General features: G+C 38.8%; 1 protein-coding gene and 1 long non-coding RNA gene across 2 annotated transcripts in view; both read left to right on the top strand.

Moving 5' to 3' along the window:
* Stk3 (serine/threonine kinase 3) overlaps positions 1-20,850 on the top strand; it is a 249,173-nt gene that overhangs the window by 152,419 nt on the left and 75,904 nt on the right. The window contains exon 9 of the mRNA XM_031359209.1: positions 14,024-14,216. Within this exon, the coding sequence (XP_031215069.1) occupies positions 14,024-14,216 (193 nt within the window). The remainder of the gene's footprint in view (positions 1-14,023; positions 14,217-20,850) is intronic.
* LOC116082319 lies at positions 1,853-9,657 on the top strand. Its single transcript, XR_004115246.1, has 4 exons — positions 1,853-1,908; positions 3,137-3,250; positions 5,394-5,569; positions 9,432-9,657. It is a non-coding gene; the product is annotated as an uncharacterized LOC116082319 (long non-coding RNA).

The following is a 20,850-nucleotide window of genomic DNA, read 5'->3' as shown; positions in this document are numbered from 1 at the left end:
TCTACCTATTATCCTCAGGTTTGGTCTTCTCATTGTGTCCTGGATTTCCTGGATGTTTTGGGTTAGGAGCTTTTTGCTTTTTTCATTTCTTTAACTGTTGTGTCAATGTTTTCTAAGGTGTCTTCTGTCCCTGAGATTCTCTCTTCTATCTCTTGTATTCTGTTGGTGCTGTTCACATCTATGACTCCTGATCTCTTTCCTAGGTTTTGTATCTCCAGGGTTGTCTCCCTTTGGAATTTCTTTATTGCTTCTAGTTCCATTTTTAGATCTTGGATAGTTTTGTTCATTTCCTTTGCCTGTTTGTTTGTGTTTTCCTGTAGTTCTTTAAGGGATTTTTGTGTTTCCTCTTGAAGGGCTTCTAACTGTTTACCTGTGTTCTCCTGTATTTCTTTGAGGAAGTTATTTATGTCCTTCTTAAAGTTCTGTATCATCATGAGAAATGGTTTTATATCTGAATCTTGTTTTTCTGGGGTGATGATGTGATCCAGGACTTGCTATCATGGGAGAATTGGCTTCTGATGATGCCAAGTGACATTGGTTTGTATTGCTTATTTTGTTATGCTGGCCTTCCGCCATCTGGTTATCTCTAGTGTTACCTGCCTTGGCCAAATACGACTGAAGCCTGTCCTTCCTGTGATTCTGGTTGTGTCAGAACTCCTCAGAGTCAAGCTGTCTCTGTGATCTTGTGATTCTGGGATTCCATTATCCTAGGCTCCTTAGAGCTCCTAGGAGTAGAGCTTCCTCTTGGTATTATGGGACTCACTTCAGAGTTTACACCCAAGGTCTGCTTAGGGCACCAGCCCAGAAAAAGACAAAAAGGAACCCATGATGTTCTACTGGCGGAGTTTCTGTGTGCCTGGGTCCTGCTGGTCCATGTTACTCCAGGTGTTGGGACAGATGTTCTGTCCTCCTCACGTCTGATCCTATGATCCTCTGTGTGTTAGAGCACCTGGGAGTGGAGCTTCCCCTGGGTATTGTGGGACTGGCTGTGGAGTTTGCCCCCTAGTTAACTTTTTCTGTAATTCTTTAAGGGATTTCTGTGTTTCTTCTTTGAGTTCTTCTAACTGTTTACTTGTGTTCTCCTGTATTTATTTAAGGGAGTTATTTATGTCCTTCTTAATGTCCTCTTCCATCATCATGCAATGTTATTTTAATCAGAGTCTTGCTTTTCTGGTGTGTTGGAGTATTGAGGGCTCACTGTGGTAGGAAAACTGGGTTCTGATGATACCAAGTAGCCTTGGTTTCTGTTGCTTTTGTTCTTGCCCTTGACTCTCGCCATCTGGTTATCTCTGGTGTTAGCTGGTCTTGCTGTCTCTGACTGTGGCTTTTCCCTTCTGTGAGCCTGTGTCAGTACTCCTGGGGGACCAGTTCTCTCTAAGTGGAATTTGGGTATGGAGAGTTTTGGCACAGGGTCAGTTCCCAGATGCAGAAAGAAACTGGAAGGATCCTGTCCCTGGCTGTTCCTTGGTTCCTGAGTCCTAATAGCTCTGGGAGGGTCCCTCTTGGTCCAGGAATTTGAGCAGAAGTAGTGGTCTTAGCTCTGCTCACAGCTCTCCTGGCGATATTTGGGTATGGAGCACTGTCTTACTATAATTGTGTATTTCTAACTCTGTCAAGGACAGAGGATATATACGTCTCAGTGCACTGATACATAGTACTAACTATGTAAATATTTTTGAGTCACTGTATATAAGTACTTTATAATAATTTTACTTACATCTTACTTTAGAATAGTTCTACAAAATAATTGTTACCACAGAATGTGTAGGTTCAACATTCCTAATGAAAAAAATCTGAGTTCTATAAAGTGTTCCAAAATTGGAATTTTGAGTATTGGCATATGCCACAATAGAAAATTTCATACCTGGGTTGAAGGAAGCATGTGGATACAAGTCTGAATGTAAAATTGTATGGAGTTACATATAGATAAATTCCATGTTTATATTTTAATCTTCTAAAATACCAAATATCTAGATAAATATTATAAACTCTTAACAAAATCTAAAACACTCTGCTTGGAGCTTCTTCTATAAGGAATTCTCAACCTGAATCTGTATTTATGAACTTATACACACTGATATCTGAAATCTTTCTTCAGCAGCAGTTAAGTGAATATTTGGGTTGAAAGAATTATTTTTTGCTAGCCTAAATAATTTTTTCCTAGAATTTTAAGCTGCTTCTTTTGCATTTTACATTTCTGAATTCAATTTGTTTCAATTATCTAATAGCAGAACTTTAAATGTGTGCAGGTCAAAGTTCTTCTATGAAGTATTAAATTTTCGCAAAGGAAAATTTTCATGACAAATTAGCTCTTAATATTTATTCTAGGGACATAAGATATGCCTTAATTCATATAAAATCTATTTGGAATACAGTAATATGAATATTTGCTATTAAAAGATTTTATTGGTTTTGTAGAATTAAAAAGTATTTTTTGAACTTTATCTACTATTTGTAAGTTATTCTGAAAAGTAGCAAGTGCTGAAAACATGTTTTCCTTGTAAAGTATAAAGTGTTTTTATAAAATATAATTGCTTTTACTAAATTATAATGGCATCACAGTCATGATAGTAGTCCAAAATGTCTTGGTTAAAGGTTATAAATGACTACCAATCTGTTTCTGGTAAAGTTACTGAGTTAATGTAATACTAACCTTTTGTTTGAGCCTCTGGTTAATGAAATTTTAGTCTTTTGTCTGTGGTGCCCTCTTGTGGACATGTTTTGAATCGCTTTTAGCAATAAAATAGTCAAAACTGTTCTAAAACATCTGATTTTGTAAGCTCCTTTTATATTTTGCTAATCTTTTGACAGCTTTTTGGCTGTGAGAAAAAAAGTAAAAGCCATAGTTAGGATTACTTTTACCATTTAATTTACTCTGTTGTACATCAGCTTTGTGCATAGGGAATGGAAGATAATTTCTTGTTTGGAAACTTAGTATAATGCCAAAAACTTGTACAGTCTTGCATTATGAACCTCTGAAGCCCTGCCCACACGCTGCTCAGTATTACGCTTGTTTACTGATGAACTAGTCTTTTAGGACTTCTGAGGTTTTTGAAAGCTCTGATGTAATTTTAAGACATGCCTACTAACATGTAAAATGTTTGGGATTCATCAAGTTTCTGTTTGTTAAAAACAGGTGTGTCAAAGGCAGCAGGTATATATGCTGCTGGGCTGATGTGCTTGCACTGAAGTAGAAAGTCCACCTACTAATCCAGTGAGAAGAGAGCTAGTTCTTTGTGCATAGTTTCAGGTATCACAAGTCTTAATAATACTGAGTTACTGAATTTATACTGTTTTGTAAGCTATAGTGTTTGTTTATTTGTTTGGGTTTTTTTGCAGTTTATATTGCTTTACAAACTAGATATAAAAAAAGTGCTTAAGGACAGCTCTTTAGGGGAGAATATTCTCTTTTTTCTCAAGTAGTATTTAGCACAGGTACGATGAACACAGAACTATTGCAACAAGATTTAGTTGTCTGTTAGTGCCCCTGCTATGCATGGAAGCAGCGACAGGGCTCTGTGTAACGTGAATGGCAATGCTGTCCTTTCTGAGGGTAAGTGGGATTCACTGATTTGTTCACCTGTCTCGCCTTGCTCTGGGGCAATAATCAGGGTGATTCCTCAATAACTGGGGATGTTTATGCAAATTTATAGTAGTACCTTTTGATTTTTTTGCCTCTTTGAGCTGAACCAATTTCATAATTTTTTTGATAGAATGTTAGTATGTTAACATCAATGAATACATGAGTTAGTTACTTTTCTGTTGTTATGGTAAAATACTATGACCTAAAAAGTGACTATGGAGGAAGGTTTACTGTAAGTCATGTTCTAGGAGAGAGCATAGCCAAAAGATAGGCAGGGCTGTGGCATCCAGGATAGTCAGCTGCAATTCTCATTTCATCACTTAGGAAGCAGAGACAGTGAACTGGAAACAGGGTGAGACTAGAATACTCACAAAGTCCACCCTAGATGATAGATTTATCCCTACCAAAGCTGTGTCTTAATGTCCCATGACCTCCCCCAAACAGCACTACTAGCTGGGAACCAAGTGTTCAAGTACGTGAGCCATTTTCCATTCAAACCACCACTGTCACCAGCCCCAGAATCAGTTGTGCAGATACAAGAGAGCGACCTTCCACCACCTTTGTCTGCTCCATCTCAAGGACCTTACACTATACAGGCCATGGTGATGTCATCAGCCGTTTACCACAAAGAATTAGTTTTTTGATTCTTTCACTGGGTGTTAAAGTGGCAAGATCCATCACATCACACTTGCTTATAAATAACTAGCATTATCTCTACTATTTTTTCTTCAATTTATTCAGGCCACTGTGATCCTGCAGATGTGTAAACACACACCCACCCCCTACCCCCCCACACACTTTTTAGAGTCAGTTTGGTCTTTTAGGTCCAGCATGTTGAAATTATTTTTGACCCATTATATTTGTACAAAAGATTTTCAGAATACTGGTTTTCCCCTCATGATTTCTTTCAAATTTGGCTTGTAAAATATCTACTAGTAGTTAACTCCCTTTTGCATGAACTCTAATTACCTTGATGGCCGAATCTCAATTCTGACCTTATTCCAGCCTCTTTTTCAGTCTTGTTCTCCAACTTAGCCTTTAGTTTCCAAGGTTCCTAGCACTCTATTGTCAAGCAGTTGATACAGACTTCAGGGTGTGAGGCATTTCCTCCACTGTGGGGAGATCTCTTTATGGTATCACATTGACTTTTTAGTTTCCATTCTAGACAGAATATTCTGCTTTCACACCCTTCTCATTTGAGAAGACTCCTGCAGCTTTCTATGTCACTAGCTTAATTCTGAGCAGCAAAGGCACCCTGATTTCTTACTGTTGTCATTAGTATGTTCATTTGTGTATTATGTCTGGGACTGTAAGCTATTGGCTAGATTTTGTCTCAGATCCTCTAGAACAGCTTTATAGTTATTTCCGCCATTGTCTAGGATGCTGCATTGAGTGAGTTTCTGAGTATGAGGTTCAGCAGACCAAGTGGGTAATGTTAGACAGAAGAAGGCAGAGCCAGTAGATGTCAGTTCTAAAAAGGCTTCTTTGTAAAGGAGTTTCCTGGTGCTTAAGGAGATTATTAAAGGTTAGACTATTTTAAGTAGGTTGTCTACTAAAGAAGTACTCTTTTCTCATTAGTGCTGCAAATACTTCCTAAGATCTTTGTGTAAATATCTCGGAAATTAGTGAATTATAACAGGGTATTTAGAAAATTTAAGTTAGTAAACATAACAGATGTAAAGATACTTCATACAAAGTATCTAATTGTTTCTTAGACTGTTAGAGCATAAGTCTGTCCCAGTGGTGGAGTAGGATTTCCTAATAATGTTTTCAAATATTTGTATTCCATGTGGACCTTATGATTCATAAGCTGGATTATGATCAGTGCTCTGTTTTGCATTCCTGGCACATGATGGCTCTGATTGAAAATGCTGTTGTATCCCTTACTGGAACTGGCTGCTCTGCACTGGAGCAGCATCTGCTCTGCAGACCTTTCTCTAAAAAGCATCAACATGTTTTTCTCCAGTGAGGACTGAAAGAGTGGATGTAAGTCAATGTAACATGAGGGACTATTATAAATAACTGTTGTGTTCTAAAAGTGTAAAGTACCAGCTCAAATTAACAGTAATCTAAAATACCAAGAAATACGTTCAGAGTTAATGATTTTTAAGTTAAAAACAAAAAGTAATCTTAAAAAAAAACACCTTTCACTGCCATCACTAAATTTATGAGTGTTTGAATTTTATAAATTCATATAAAATATTTATCTTTCTGTCTGTTCTTTACTAATTACTATTCATGGCCAAGTCATATTTGTGACTTGAATATTTGTGCTACTTTAAAAAGTTTTTCTGTTGCATACTTATAAACTAGCATCTTTTAGCAAAGTATATAAAATTAATATGTCACAGGAGCCTCCCTTTCTAAATTTAATCAGTAGTTTTATAATTTTATATCTAACTTTGTGATTTTTGAAAATGCAGACTGTCTCCCGTCCCTCTATAGATTCAACACCACCAACAAAGACTATATAGAGGGTAGGAATCCATTTATGCCAACCAGAAGTTCTAGTTCTTGTCCCACTTACTGACCATAGCATTGCTACTTATAATGGCAGCAATATACAAAATGGCCCAACAATATACAAAAATATATTAAATGTTTGGGGAATAAACTAGTTGCAGACACAACATACTATTATAGTAGTAGCTATTGAAAGGAAACTAGTGGAAAGTTATTTTCTCATATTCTCATTGAGATATACTAGAAAGCAGATATCCATGTTTCTGAAAATTAAACAACAAACTAAGTACATCAGTGTGCTAACTGTCATTTTCTTTGTCTGTTAACGCAGCACATGAAGTGTGCCCAGCAAGCCTATAATATGATTTAAACTGGGCTTACAAACATATAGGTAACTGTAAAGCCTTACATATTGGAAGTTAGGTTTAGGACTTGGCGTCAGATAAAAGCAGCTGAAATTCCTCCTCTTCTGCTCACTCACCGTGTGACTCTGGATAGATCATAAATTTAATTGACCTTCAGAATCATCATTTGTATAAGAGATACAAATGCCCCATTGAGTTCATTGGGAAAAATGGCTGTAGCCTATAAAACGTCTTCAGGATGTACCTCTAGCTCATTGATAATAATAATTTTTACCATTATTAAATAGAAGATCCATAATAAGTTAGATAACAGCATTATTTCCCCTCCCTCAATTGCTTCAATAACTTTTCTGCTTAGAATCGTAAGTTAAAAACAAATCCGTTTTACATAAATCTTTTCTCTCTAACATCATATGACGTCATTGACTCTGCTTTGTCACTTTCTTCTTTTTATTCATTGAGAAGGCAATGACAGTCACATGCTAATCCTTTTTGTTCATGTTAAATACATTAGTTAGTTGTTAAATTAAAATTTCAGAGAGTGGCATAGATAATCTAGAACTTAAATATATACCTATTGCTTTATTTTTAATATTTAGTCATTTATTTGTTTTTTTCTAAGTATTTTTTTTCTCTCATAAAATGCATCCCAACCACAGTTTCCCCTCCCTCCAGTCCTCCCATATTTCAAAGTGAGGGATTTAGTGTTTATTCAGCAAACTTGGTATAAGAACAATACTTTATACTAGACATTAAGGATAGAAGTAGCACAACTCTCAGATTTTAGAATCTAATGGAAGACTTAGGTAAGTCAGTATACAGACAGGTAAAGCTTGTCATGGTAAATGTATAATCAGCACAGCAACAAGGTGTCATGGGAGTGGTTCCACCCAATTCAGTCCCCTAGTGTGTGCTTAGAAAGGATTTGTCTAAGAGCAGTTCTCATGAGAAAGGTTGGACTATGGAACCTTCCACCCAGCTGTGTCTGTGTGCCTTCTCATCCTTACGACTTAGTGAGTTGAAGACAGAATCTCCAAGGTTCCAAGCACTAAGTAATGGAAACAGTCAGACCCCAATTTCATATTTTTCTATGTATTAATGTACTGGCCTGTGCCCTGTAAGTATGTGTAGTAAATGTTAAAAGTTTAATGTTTAAGAGAGGAAAGGTTTAAGCTCAGTTTTGCTTCTTCCGTGAGATGATCTTCACTTGTTAGAGCAGAGCTTGAGGCTGTGCCTTTGAGTTCTCCGTGCATTGTCAACACTCTGCTTGTAGCACGTAAGAGATCGTCTCCTAGTTTATTGCTCACACATCAGGAGACTTTTCCCAAACCTCAAATTCCTTAGAAAACCAAATGAAGCAAAACTATGTCTTATTCATCTCTGTATCTCCAATACTGGTGGACTGTTTGTTAAATTATAAATGTGTAGTAAATGCTTGCTGAGTGAATTAGGAAGTGAACATAAATTGTTTTGTGTGAAATAATCATGTATCTACTAAGTCCTAGGTAATCATAGCAGCAGGGGTTTGAAGTTAAAAAGAATCTCTTGGCTTCATCAGATTTCCATTCTAGTTGCAGAGAAGGCCAGTTTCAACTTGTAAAGAGTAGAAAACAGTGGGACGGTGGAAGCTTCAGTTAAATTGGTGGTCATAGAAAGCCTCTTTGAGAAGAGGACCTCTGAGCAGAGTCACCAGGGAAATAAATGATCACACTATCTTATAGAACATTCCAGTCTGGAAGATCAGCCAGTTTAAAGACTCACACAGGAACATTCATAGAATTCTCAAGAAACAGCTTAAGGAGGCCAGAGTGGCTGGAGTTTGGTGAGCACAAAGGAATGTGACAGGAGATGGAACTGACACATGTTACAGGGACAGCTCACATTTCATCCTGATAAAGATTTTGTGTGAAAAGCCAAGTGCAGAATTTGCATCAATAAATTACGGTGATGTGATCTATCTTTTCAACGGCTCAGTCTTCCTGTCATTTGAGGGACTGAAAAGGCAAGAATGCAAACAGGGAACACACGAGGCTGCTTTAGTTTAAGGGAAAGATGCTGCTCAGACCAATGTAAATGTAATAATTTTTTTGGACTCTGGAAGTAAAATTGGAAATTAAGTTTGATGAGGTGGCACTTGCTTCTAAGCCTGATGACCTTAGTTTGATCCTCATGACATATAGTGTAAGGAAAGGACCCATTCTTGCAAGCTGTCATCCAGTTTCCACACACACAGGTGAACTAGCACACAGATAAGCAAACACACAGATACACATGCTCTCACACATACATGCAAAACAAATAAATGTAATTTTAAAATTAATTGGATAAATAAACTCTTAACATTATGAGCCTGCATGTCTGACCTAAGCATTCAAGAAGTCAAATGACACTATAAATACAATACATACATGCAATACTATAAATACAGTGCACGCATGTGGAACGGTAAATATGATACATACATGCAGTACTATAAACACAGTGCACAATGCAGCACTGTAAATACAGCACACACACATGTGGAGCTGTAAGTATAGTGCACACATGAAGCACTGTAAATATAGCACACACGTGGAACTGTAGATACAGTGCATACGTACAGCACTGTAAATGCAGCGCTCACATGTGGAACTGCAAATATGGCACACACATGCAGTACTCTAAATACAGTACACACATGCAGTGTCATAAATACGGTAAACACATGCAGTACTGTAAATATAGTGCACAGTGCAGTGCTGTAAATACAATGAGCACGTGTAATTGGACATCAGGTACACACATATAGCACTGTAAATAAGGTACAGGTATGTGGTGGGATAAATGCTATGAAATTAAAGGATGCATGACTTAATTCTATATTTAAACAGGTATGTAACTTAGAGTAATCTTACTTTCTATGGAACTAGCTTTTTCAAATACAAAAAGAATGATTAGAAGATCTTTTTCCTAGTGTAAAATCCCCCGATGCTATAATTCCATGAAAGGGAAAATTCAATTCTTCTTGTGTTTTTATCCAGGTAGAAACAAGTGGACTGAGCAGCGCATGGCTTTCTGTCTGTTCGTATGCACAAGGCACATATATCTATAAACACGTGCATAGAATAAGTGCTCAGAGTAGCAAATCATTCATTGAAGTGTGCTGGATGTTGTAAATCCTACTGGTTTGAAAAATAAAATAGCTAAGAAAGCCAACTAGCCACAGAGGTAAAAGGCCCTTCAATTTAATTTAATTAACTGTATACTAGTTATATGACAGGAGATGGAACTGATGCATGTTACAGAGACAGCTCACATTTCACTGTGATAAAGATTTTGTATGAAAAGCCAAGTGCAGAGTTTGCAGCAATAGAGTATGGTGATGTGATCTATCTTTTCAATGGCTCAGTCTTTCTGTCACTTGAGGGACTGAAAAGGCAAGAATGCAAACCGGGAACACACGAGGCTGTTACAGTTTAAGGGAAAGATGCCGCTCAGACACAACTGAGGATGTATATTAGTTAACTTTTCTTATGTCTGGAAAAAAGCAATTTAAGGAATCAAGGGGCTATTTGGATTCAAATTCAAGGGTCCAGTCCACCAGGAAGGAACTTGAGATGGCTGATCATGCTACATCACAGTTGGCAAGTCCAGAGTGGCAGTGCTGCTGCTTAGCTGGCTCTCTGCTTCACATGCAGGCTGGGACCCAAGGCCAAGGATGAGTTGGTCCATGTCAGTTAACCTCATCAGAGTAATCCCTCAGAGGCAGGGCCATAGATTGCTCTAATCTACATGCTCTCTCATGGGTGTCTCCTAAGTGAGTCTCCATCCTGTCAAAGTTGACAATCTGTAGTCACCATCACAGAGAGAGGCATTCTATGTTGAGAAGACATGACCAGAGAAGGAGTTGTAATGAGCATTGGGAAGTATGGTGAAGGATCAGGGAAGATCACCTTGTCTTTCGTGGAGGACATATGAACAGTTCAAAAACAGAAAAATTGCAAGATAAGGAAAATAGGAATAGCAGAGAAGACATTGGAATAGAACCGGGAAGGAAGGAAGCAGACGCTAGCCTACCCGTACTTAAAGTCTCCTGAGGTGCTGAGACAGCAGTAATATTTTCTATTCTCTAATCTGATTTATTTTTATCCTCTGTTAGAACTATATTTTAATTTTTAATTTTATTTTAATTTTTATGATCATGGGTATTTTGACCACATGTATATCTAAATATGTGCCTTCGCATTTACATTATATGGCTTATTTCTTCCATGAAACACTTAGAATCGCTGAAATGAGGACAAGTAAAAGGATAAATTAGACTTCTTTTAAGTGAAAGCCTATTGTGTCAAATGATACCATTCAGAGAGTCAAAAGTCAATTCACAGGAAAAGAAAAAAATATTTACAAATCATACCTCTAGTAAAGGGTTAATATTCAGATTGAAAAATTCTAGAATGCACACAGCTCTGCAACAACAAGCAAGCTGATTCAAACTGGGCAAAGGAAGCTAGCCAAAGGGGCCCGAGCCTATAATCCCACTCTTAGGAGGGAGGGGCCAGTACAAGGCTAGCCTGGGCTACACAGCAAGACTGACTCAAAAAAGCCATAAGAGAAAGAAAAGGACAAAGGTTTCAATAAACACTTTACCAAAGAAGACACAAATGAGCCATGAAATAGGTGCTCAAAATCACTACTATGTAAGACTGTAAATCAAACAAGAGTGACACTGTTTAATACTCTTTTAGATCACCATCTTTAAAAATCAAAAATAATAAACATTGGTAAGGAAACTGAGAAATTAGAGTCCAAGATACTACTGTTAGGAATATAAAATTATACATCTACTGCAGAAAACAATTCAGTGATTCATCAACTAAACAGTTAGCTTGCCTGCATACAGACAGACACATAGACACACACACACAGGCTTATCCATATTGTAACCCAGTGTATCTTGGAATTTTACTCTCCTTTTTAAAAAAAAAAAAAAAAAGATTTATTTATTTATTTATTTATTTATTCTTTATGCTAAGTTCACTTATCATATTTTATTCGCTTTTTATTAGATATTTTCTTTAATACATGTCATATGATTTCTCCTTTCCCAGTTTCCCCTCCAAAAAAAAAAAAGAAACCCAAAAAACAACAAGAACAAACCCCTCTTTCCTCCCCCCTCCCCCTGCTTGCCACCCCACCCTCTCCTGCTTACTGGCCCTGGCATTCCCCTACACTGGGGCACAGAACCTTCACAGGGCCAAGCTCCTCTCCTCCCATTGATGACCGACTTGGCCATCCTCTACTATACATATGCTGCCGGAGCCATTAGTCCCACCATGTATAGTCCTTGGTTGGTGGTTTAGTCCCTGGGATCTCTGAGGGTGCTAGTTAGTTCATATTGTTGTTTGTCCTAAGGGGCTGCAAACTCTTTAGCTTCTTTGGTCCTTTCTCTAACTCCTTCATTGGGGACCCTGTACTCAGTTCAATGGATGGCTGTGAGCCTCTACTTCTGTATTAGTCGGGTACTGTCAGAGCCTCTCAGGAGACAGCTATATAAGGCTGGAGTGCTCTTCCTTCAGTCTCTGCTCCATAGTTAGTTTCTGCAACTCCTTCCATGGGTATTTTGTTCCCCGTTTTAAGAAGGAATGAAATGTCCACCTTTTGGTCTTCCTTCTTCTTGAGTTTCTTGTGGTTTGTGGATTGTACTTCAAGTATTCCGAACTTCTGGGCTAATAACCACTTATCAGAGAGTGCATACCATGTGTTCTTTTGTGATTGGGTTACCTCACTCAGGATTATGTTCTCCAGATCCATCCATTTCCCTAAGAATTTCATAAATTCATTGTTTTTAATAGCTGAGTAGTACTCCATTGTGTAGATGTACCACAATTTCTGTATCCATTCCTCTGTTGAGGGAAATCTGGGTTGTTTCCAGTTTCTGGCTACTATAAATAAGGCTGCTATGAACATGGTAGAGCATGTGTCCTTATTACATGTTGGAGCATCTTCTGAGTATATGCCCAGGAGTTGTAAGGCTAAGTCCTCTGGTAGAATTATGTCCAATTTCCGGAAGAACCACCAACTGATTTCCAGAGTGGTTGTACCAGCTTGCAATCCCACCAACAATGAAGGTGTGTTCCTCTTTTTCTACAACCTCTCCAGCATCTACTGTCACCCGAGTTTTTTATCCTAGCCATTCTGACTGGTGTGAGGTGGAATCTCGGGGTTGTTTTGATTTGCATTTCCCTGATGACTAAGGATGTTGAACATTTCTTTAGGTGCTTCTCAGCTATTTGGTATTCCTCAGTTGAGAATTCTTTGTTTAGCTCTGTACCCCATTTTTAATAGAATTATTTGGTTCTCTGGAGTCTAACTTCTTAAATTCTTTGTATGCATTGGATATTAGCCCTCTATCAGATATAGGATTGGTAAAGATCTTTTCCCAACTTGTTAGTTGCTGTTTTGTCCTATTGACAGTGTCTTTTGCCTTACAGAAGCTTTGCAACTTTATGAGGTCCCATTTGTCAATTCTTGATCTTAGAGCATAAGCTATTGGTGTTCTGTTCAAGAAATTTTTCCCTGTGCCTATGTGCTTGAGGCTCTTCCCCACTTTCTTTTCTATTAGTTTCAGTGTAGCTGGTTTTATGTGGAGGTCCCTGATCTACTTGGACTTGAGCTTTGTACAAGGAGATAGGAATGTGTCAATTTGCATTTTTCTACATGCTAACCGCCAGTTGAGCCAGCACCATTTGTTGAAAATGCTGTCTTTTTTCCACTTTATGGTTTTAGCTCCTTTGTCAAAGATCAAGTGACCATAGGTGTGTGGGTTCATTTCTGGGTCTTCAATTCTGTTCCATTGATCTACCTGCCTGTCACTGTACCAATACCATGCAGTTTTTATCACAATTCCTCTGTAGTACAACTTAAGGTCCAAGATGGTGATTCCACCAGAAGTTTCTTTATTGTTGAGAATAGTTTTCCCTATCCTAGGTTTTTTGTTATTCAAGATGAATTTGCAAATTGCTCTTTCTAAGTCTTTTCTAAGTGACTTTCTAAGTCACTCCTAGATGTAGTTGGAGGTTGAGGGGATCCTATCCTGGCTGCTCTGCCACTTGTGAGGCCTGAGCCTCCTGGCTGGTCCTGCCTTAAAAAGTCACCAGAGAGAAAATGGCGGATCTCACCCTGGGTTAGAACACTCTGTCTTCACTCTCCTTTTAATGGTGAAATATTTGTTGTATGTTTCTTGGTTTTTGCATTAATTTGAGAGTAAATACTTAGGTTGTTTATACCTTTTGACTGTTGTGAGTAATACTGCTGTGGACACTGGTGTACTCATATCTGTTTGAATCCCTGCTTTTAACATTCAGTGTTTAATATTCAAATAGTAAGAGTACTTTTTACTCATTAGAAAAAGTATATATGCATCCTTTCTAAGAACTAAGAGATCAGCTATCTTGGAGAGGTCTTTGAAATAATATACTTACCCAGAATTCTAGTTGCAAGGAATTCTAGAAAACATGGTGTTTGTCTTACAGGATCTGTGAAAGAAAGGCACCCCAGAGACTGGTGTCCGTGGCTTTTTAATGTTACTCAATTACAGTGCAAAGTAATAATAATGATATTCTGCCTGCAGGATGAAGATGAGCTGGATTCACACACTATGGTGAAGACAAGTTCAGAAAGCGTGGGCACAATGCGGGCCACCAGCACAATGAGTGAAGGAGCCCAGACGATGATTGAACATAACAGCACCATGTTAGAGTCGGACCTGGGGACCATGGTCATAAACAGTGAGGATGAGGAGGAGGAGGACGGAACTATGAAAAGTATGGAGCAGTTTCTCTCTGAATGGTGCTTTTCCTTTTTGAAAGTGTACTCACTAAAACCAGGATAAATTCTGTTTCTTTTTAGAAACGATTGTGGGAATTTTTGGTTTGGGGCTTATTTGACAGCAAATATCAGAACCTTAAAACAAAAACCTTTAACGTATATGTAACACTCAACAATAAACAAAAACCTTTAACATATATGTAACACTTAACAAGACATCTTTATCTTAGGGCTATGGAACTTTTTCTGTCGTAAGCTACAAACCCATAATTTAATTTGTGAAATATTTTAGGGAGAGGATAGTGTTTCTGACATTTACTTTTCCTATAAAAAGAAAACTTAAAATTTTGTTCCAATAAATACAACGTAATGTTATTGCACACTGTCTAAATTATCAGTTAGACCACAGAAAGAGAAGTACAACTGGAGATGAAACCCTCGGAAGGCTCACAGAAAGGAGGCTCAGTTCCTGCACTCTGCTGCTCTCATGGGAGCCGCCTTCAGCCTGCGTTGCTGCAGGGCTGGCCTGACTGTTAGGACATTCACCTGACCTGAACTGCTTACAGAATGAAGTTGAAATTCCTTTTTTGGACTGACCCCTACTCTGGCCCGCAGTCATCAGTACAGGACATAGTGTTTCTGTGAGGAGAAAGCACGTTGACCATCTCTGTAGCTGTTGACTGTTCTCTTCCTTTCTCTACTAGTGTGGTCCTGTGTGGTAGGTCATATTCTACTGCATACCAGTTTCCAAGTGACAGAGGGGCAGGGACTACCCAACCCCTGCTATGATAAAGAAGTGGTAGGAGTACACAGCTCATATCATGTCTCCTGGCTGGGACTTTATTGAGTTAACTTGAGGTGATAACTACATCTCAGTGTGTTTAAATCAATTACATTTTATTAGAAGAAATAGAAGTTATGTCTAGATATTTTAAGATTTATTTATCATTTTCTTTATGTGCATATGTGGGCCTGAGGGTATGTCTGTGTACTATGTGCATACAGGTGCCTGCAGATGTCAGAAGAAGGTGTCAGATCCCCTAGAACTAAATTTATAGCTGTTTCTGAGCCACCTGTGGGTGCTGGGAACTTTATCCATGTCTCCTGTAAAAGTAGCAAGTGACCCTAACTACTGGGCCTCCTCTATAGCCCCAAGTTTAGACATTTTAAACACAGGGATTTAAGCAAAAAAATATGGATGTTACCAAAACCAATGGACAGGCTGGAGAAGGCTGTGTAGGAAGACTCGACTCAGGAGAGTCTGTATAACTACTGCTGCTAGAGTTGTGTTTATCCTAAACACCCATGAGCTGCTGACTAGACAGAGCGCTTCAGTAAAGATCTTTAGCCGGGTGGTGGTGGTGCACACCTTTAATCCCAGCACTTGGGAGGCAGAGGCAGGCAGATTTTTGAGTTCGAGGCCAGCCTGGTTTACAGAGTGAGTTCCAGGATAGCCAGAGCTACACAAAGAAACCCTGCTTGAAAAAAAAAAAAAAGATCTTGAGCTCTCCTGGGCCATGCTTCCTAGAAAGAACAACTAAAGGATATGACCTCTGATTATTGTTTTATTTGCCCTTTTGTGAAGTAGTACCCTTTACCCAGAATTCTAGTTGCAAGGAATTCTAGAAAACACAGTGTGTCTCTTACAGGATGTGCAACAGAAAGGCACCCCAGAGACTGGTGTCTGCGGCTTTTTAATGTTACTCCGCCACAGTGTTGAGTAATCAATTCATTCATCTAGAGAGTCCTCATTGTATGATATAGAGCTGGGGCCTCAGCCTCGGCTTGCTCTGCACTTTTAGTAAATGAAGCTTTTAGTTTTAATTGGATAAAGCTTTAAGATGGGCGTGTATTAAAATTGCAAATACCATGCAATGGGACAAAATGAAGAACATTCCAAAATAGAATCAGGATCTTAAAGATTTCCTTGTATTGGAACAGTTAAATTGATTTACAAGATAAACTGGGCTCTGCATTCAAATCACTAACCTCACAATTGTACAACATGGCAGTTGTTCTACAGAGACACTGAGTCTATGGAATAAAGCAAGGTCTGGCTGTTTCTGTGTAAAACAAAAAGAAAGGAAGAAAAGAAAAAAACAACTTGATGCTTCAGCAGCTCTGAGATGCAGCCAGGCCTAATAATCCCTTTGTAGAACAAGGAAATAACAACTTTACTGTAGTCTAACCACCAGTGCCCATCTGGTGTTAGGGCTGGCATATAGCTGGGGTATTTAACAAGGGCAGCGGCACACAGAGCTCCCTGAGCAGAGGCTGTACATGGTACATTAGGAATATGTGGAAACCAGTTGACCAAGATTAGATGTTGTAGTACTTGCTTAATTAACCTTTCATGGCTTATTTAATTACTATACTCTGGGTTAAATAATTTTAAGTGATATATATTTAAAGACTTATTTTTATATTCTTATACATCTGATATATGGGTATTCATATATCAGAAACTTATTTTGGACTCTCACCCACACGTTACATATATATACACAATTTTATCTAATTAGTGAAAGAAAGTATATGCAGTTCTGCTTGATATTTGGGGGGATTCATTCTGAGAAGTGATAACATTGATTCAGAAAGGGTTTACAAGAAAGACCAAGAAGGAGAGCCTGACCAGGGCTCTGCTCCACATTTCCCTTTTGTCCCTAGACAGCACTGTGAAGGATTGGCTGTCCAAGCACCCATTTCTGTCCCATTCTTTGTTTACTTTTCTTTCCATGTCTGACACATAACCTTTGTCTTCTTCTCTTACTTAAAATCTATCTTAGAAAAGGATCAGATACAAATATATAAGTACCTCATTGTATTTAATACTCATGGATGAATCTTTTCTACAATTGCAAAGTCTTGAGCCAAAGGAATAACGCATTAAGAAATTAACTACGACTGGAGAGATGATTTAGGGAAGAGCATGATGTGCAAGCATGAGGCCTTGAGCATGATTCCTAGCATCCAGCTGGGCATGGGGAGATGGAGACAGGAGCATCCTCTTGCTGGCCAGCCATTCTACCCAGTCATTGAGCTCCAGGCTCATAAGAAACCCTGTCTCAAAAACAGTGTGGAAAGTGATTAAGGAAGATACCTGACATCTACCTTTGGTTGCACAAGTACAATTCAGGCATACACAGATGTAGTGGGGTGGTGGAGAGGGTCAGAGAGAGGGAGAGAGGGAGGATGGGAGGGAGGGAAGGATGATAGATTATAAGTATGTAGATAGATAGGTAGGTAGATAGATAGGTAGATAGGTAGATACTGTTTCTTCAAAGAAAAATATAGTAATTATATGCCACCTTGACTAGTAAGTTTAATTTTGCCAGGACATAGCAGTAAATACAACATGACCCATCCTTCTCATCCAGCTTGTTGCAAATACCCATAGTATTTCTGGGCCATTGGAAATCTTCACTTTTCTCTGTAGAGGCAGTAGGTATCCAACTGTGCATGGTGTGGTTACAGTAGTTTGGAGCTCCCTATGGGCACTTGTCTGTGTGCCCTGGGCCTGGGGGTGTTTGGTAGAGGATAGGCCAGTGCATCCTGATTGTGCAGTATGCTTTACTGCCACCAAACACAAGCTGAACACAGAAATACTCTTCTTCCTTGTGCAAATGAGTATCTTCTAAAGGCCTCCAAAGAAAAGTTTCCATTGCCACAATTAGCATGTTTATTACTCTCTTCTTTTGTTTAACTGAAAGCTCAGCTTCAATTTGTCTGTTTCCTCTCTTGTGCCCTCATTGGAGATGGAAAACAGCTGGCTCCTGTTCTCTCCTCAGTGCCTTTGAGCATACTTACCCCTCCCGCTGCACAGTTGTGTCCTGTAAACCTTGGAGAAGTTGTTCTTCTTGAACTTCTCACCTTCCTCATGACGAGGCTCAGAACCTTCCCCTGGGTTTTGTGCATCCTCTTTTATTTTAAAAGATAAAGCTTGGGAAGAAAATTCATGTTAGTAGCTTGTATATCCCATCCTGATTTTTTTATGTGTTTATTGTACTCTTAGCAACAAATTAGAGGACAGACTTCCAAGATCATGAATCAGGTCGAACACTTAGATTTTAAATGACTTGTAGAACCAACTAGGTAATACCTATGAGTCCCTCTGCTGTTGACAGTCATTATGCTGCATCATGAGCTATTACTTCATTCTTTACACCTTTGTATCTTTGTCACAGCATGCTAAGAGATTGAAAAGTCAAGCACATTGCATTTTGTTAAGTTATTTTAAAATTCCTTCATATATTTATCTTTTCATGAAGACGTTATTTGCTTAGGAGAAATATGGAACATTAAAGAATAGTTATGATGGAGTGGGATATTTTACAAAATTATATTCTACTTAATTTAGTACCCTTGTAAAAATTTAAAGGAATAAATGAAGGAGATAGAATTTTTTTTCACTGCTAATGGGGTTTTAGTTATATAAGCAAGTAAGTCAAAAGAACTAGGCCAAAATTGAGGAACTAAGTAATTTCAAATCTTAAGTTTATTATTACAATAAACTATTTTAGTAAGGTGAGGTCAGAACTTAAGTGCAGCTGCAGAAATTGATGTCAGTTTCATGTGGCTGTCCTTTCAGTGTTGTAGGAAGGTATTTGCCATAGCAACCAGTGTTTCCTCCTCTCTGCACAGCCCCAGACTTCTCATGTGCTCCTCTCCCTCAGTTGCAAGTAAGAAACATCATTCCGCTTCCCCTGCAGACTCAGCTGTGCACGGTGGCACGTGTTTCGTAAAGTACAGAAACACTAACCTGGCAGTAACAGCTGCCCCTCCTGCTAACTTTCAAAACAACTTAATCTATTTTCCTCTAAAACATAGTCTGAATGTTAATACTGAGTTTTAAAGTAAGAGTAGAAAATCTTTAGATATGTAAGCACATACATTTAAATAGAAATCTTATTATAAAGTCATGCAAAAAACAAAGAACAGTCTAATGGGACAAACTGCCCTCTTTTGTTTAAGCTGAGTTTTAGATTTGTTAACTAACTCTCTGTAAGAACACTTGCTTCTTACTTAGTAGTAGGTTATTGTCTATACATTTTTTAAAAGAAGAAATAGAGTTATCCTATACTTAATGTATGTGGTAAATGGCTTTCAAGTTTTTATCTGCATCTTTTATAGTTTTTAAGATTTATTTTTGTTGTATATGTATGAATGGTTTTGTTCACATGTGTGTATGTGCAGTGTGTGTGCATGTATGTGCAGTGTATGTATGTGCATGGATGTATGTGCAGTGTGTGCCTGCCACATGAGGAGGCAGTAAAGGTCTCTGGCTGCTTGGGACTGAGTTACTGATGGTTATGAGATGTCATGTAAGTGCTGGGGCCCGGGTCCTCTGCAAAACCAGCAAGTGCTCTTAACCACCAGCTCTCTAATCAGCTCAACATCTCAAGCTTTTTATATTATTATTTAGAATAAATTCTCCTCTCATGCGATATGTCCTGACCACATTCCCCCTCCCACCACTCCTCCTAGGTCCCCACCCTACCTCTCCTCTCCCCAAGATTCATCCCCCTCCATTTTCTCTTCAAAATAGAGCAGCCTCCAAGGCACAACAACCAAACACAGCAGAACAAGATACAGTAGGGCAAGGTAGAGCCTGAGCTCACTTGGAGGCTGGCCGGGGCAACCCAACAGGAGCGCCACAGAAATACTAAGCTAACAGTCACAGCATGCATGCAGAGGACCTGGTACAGACCTATGCAGACCTATTTGCTGCTTCAGTCTCTGAGTCCATGTGTGCCCTGCTTAGTTGATTCAGTAGACTGTTCTCCTCTGACTCCTACAGCCTTTCCTTCCTCTCTTCCACTGGACTCCCTGAGTTCTAAGGGGAGGGACCCAGTGGAGACCTACAACTTAGACTCTGTCTCTGTCTCTGTCTCTATCTCTGTCTCTTTCTGCACCACTGAGCAAGGTACCAAAATATGACTATAGCAGAATACCATTGGGAATCATTTCATTGTTTTTTTTTCCCAGTCCTGTTTACTTCTACCGAGGTCTCTGGACTGTCTGGTCTCCAGTTCCTGGCCATCCAGGAGTGTAGGCATGGGCTTTCCCTCTAAGCCTGGGCCTCAAGTTAAACCAGACTGGTTGGCCACTCCCACAAGTTCTGTTTTACCATTGCCCCAGCACATCTTGCAGGCAAGACAGATTGTAGATTGAAGGTTTCACAGCTAGAACTGTAGATAGTGGGTGCTGGTGTCCCAGAACGTAGGGCTGATGGCTCTGTGAATGCACTAACTCTACCTGCCTCTTCATGCTCAGTGAGCTGTGTAGATGTTGTTTTCAGCAATAGGGCCCCACTCTGAGTTACAGAGAAAGATGCTTTGTCCTAACATTCACCTGGGTTGTTTAGGGATCACCAAAAGACCACTTCGGCCAACCAGATACAACTATCACTTCTGTACCCTTGTATGGCTACAAAAAAAAAAAAAAAAAAAAAAACAGTTCAGACTCTGTATCTTCCTGTTGTTCAGATTTGATGTGGAGCCCATAAAACATTTTCCATAGGTTTCTAAGTCAGACTGGAAAAGATTTTCACAACTATAATGTATCTGAAATATAGATATAATTAAATTACCATATATAATAGTGGATTTAAAGTTTTAAAATTAGGATAAC

Source organism: Mastomys coucha, unplaced genomic scaffold (genome assembly GCF_008632895.1).
Source record: "Mastomys coucha isolate ucsf_1 unplaced genomic scaffold, UCSF_Mcou_1 pScaffold7, whole genome shotgun sequence".
Taxonomy (NCBI): Eukaryota; Metazoa; Chordata; class Mammalia; order Rodentia; family Muridae; genus Mastomys; species Mastomys coucha.
This window is presented reverse-complemented; position numbering and strand designations above follow the sequence as displayed.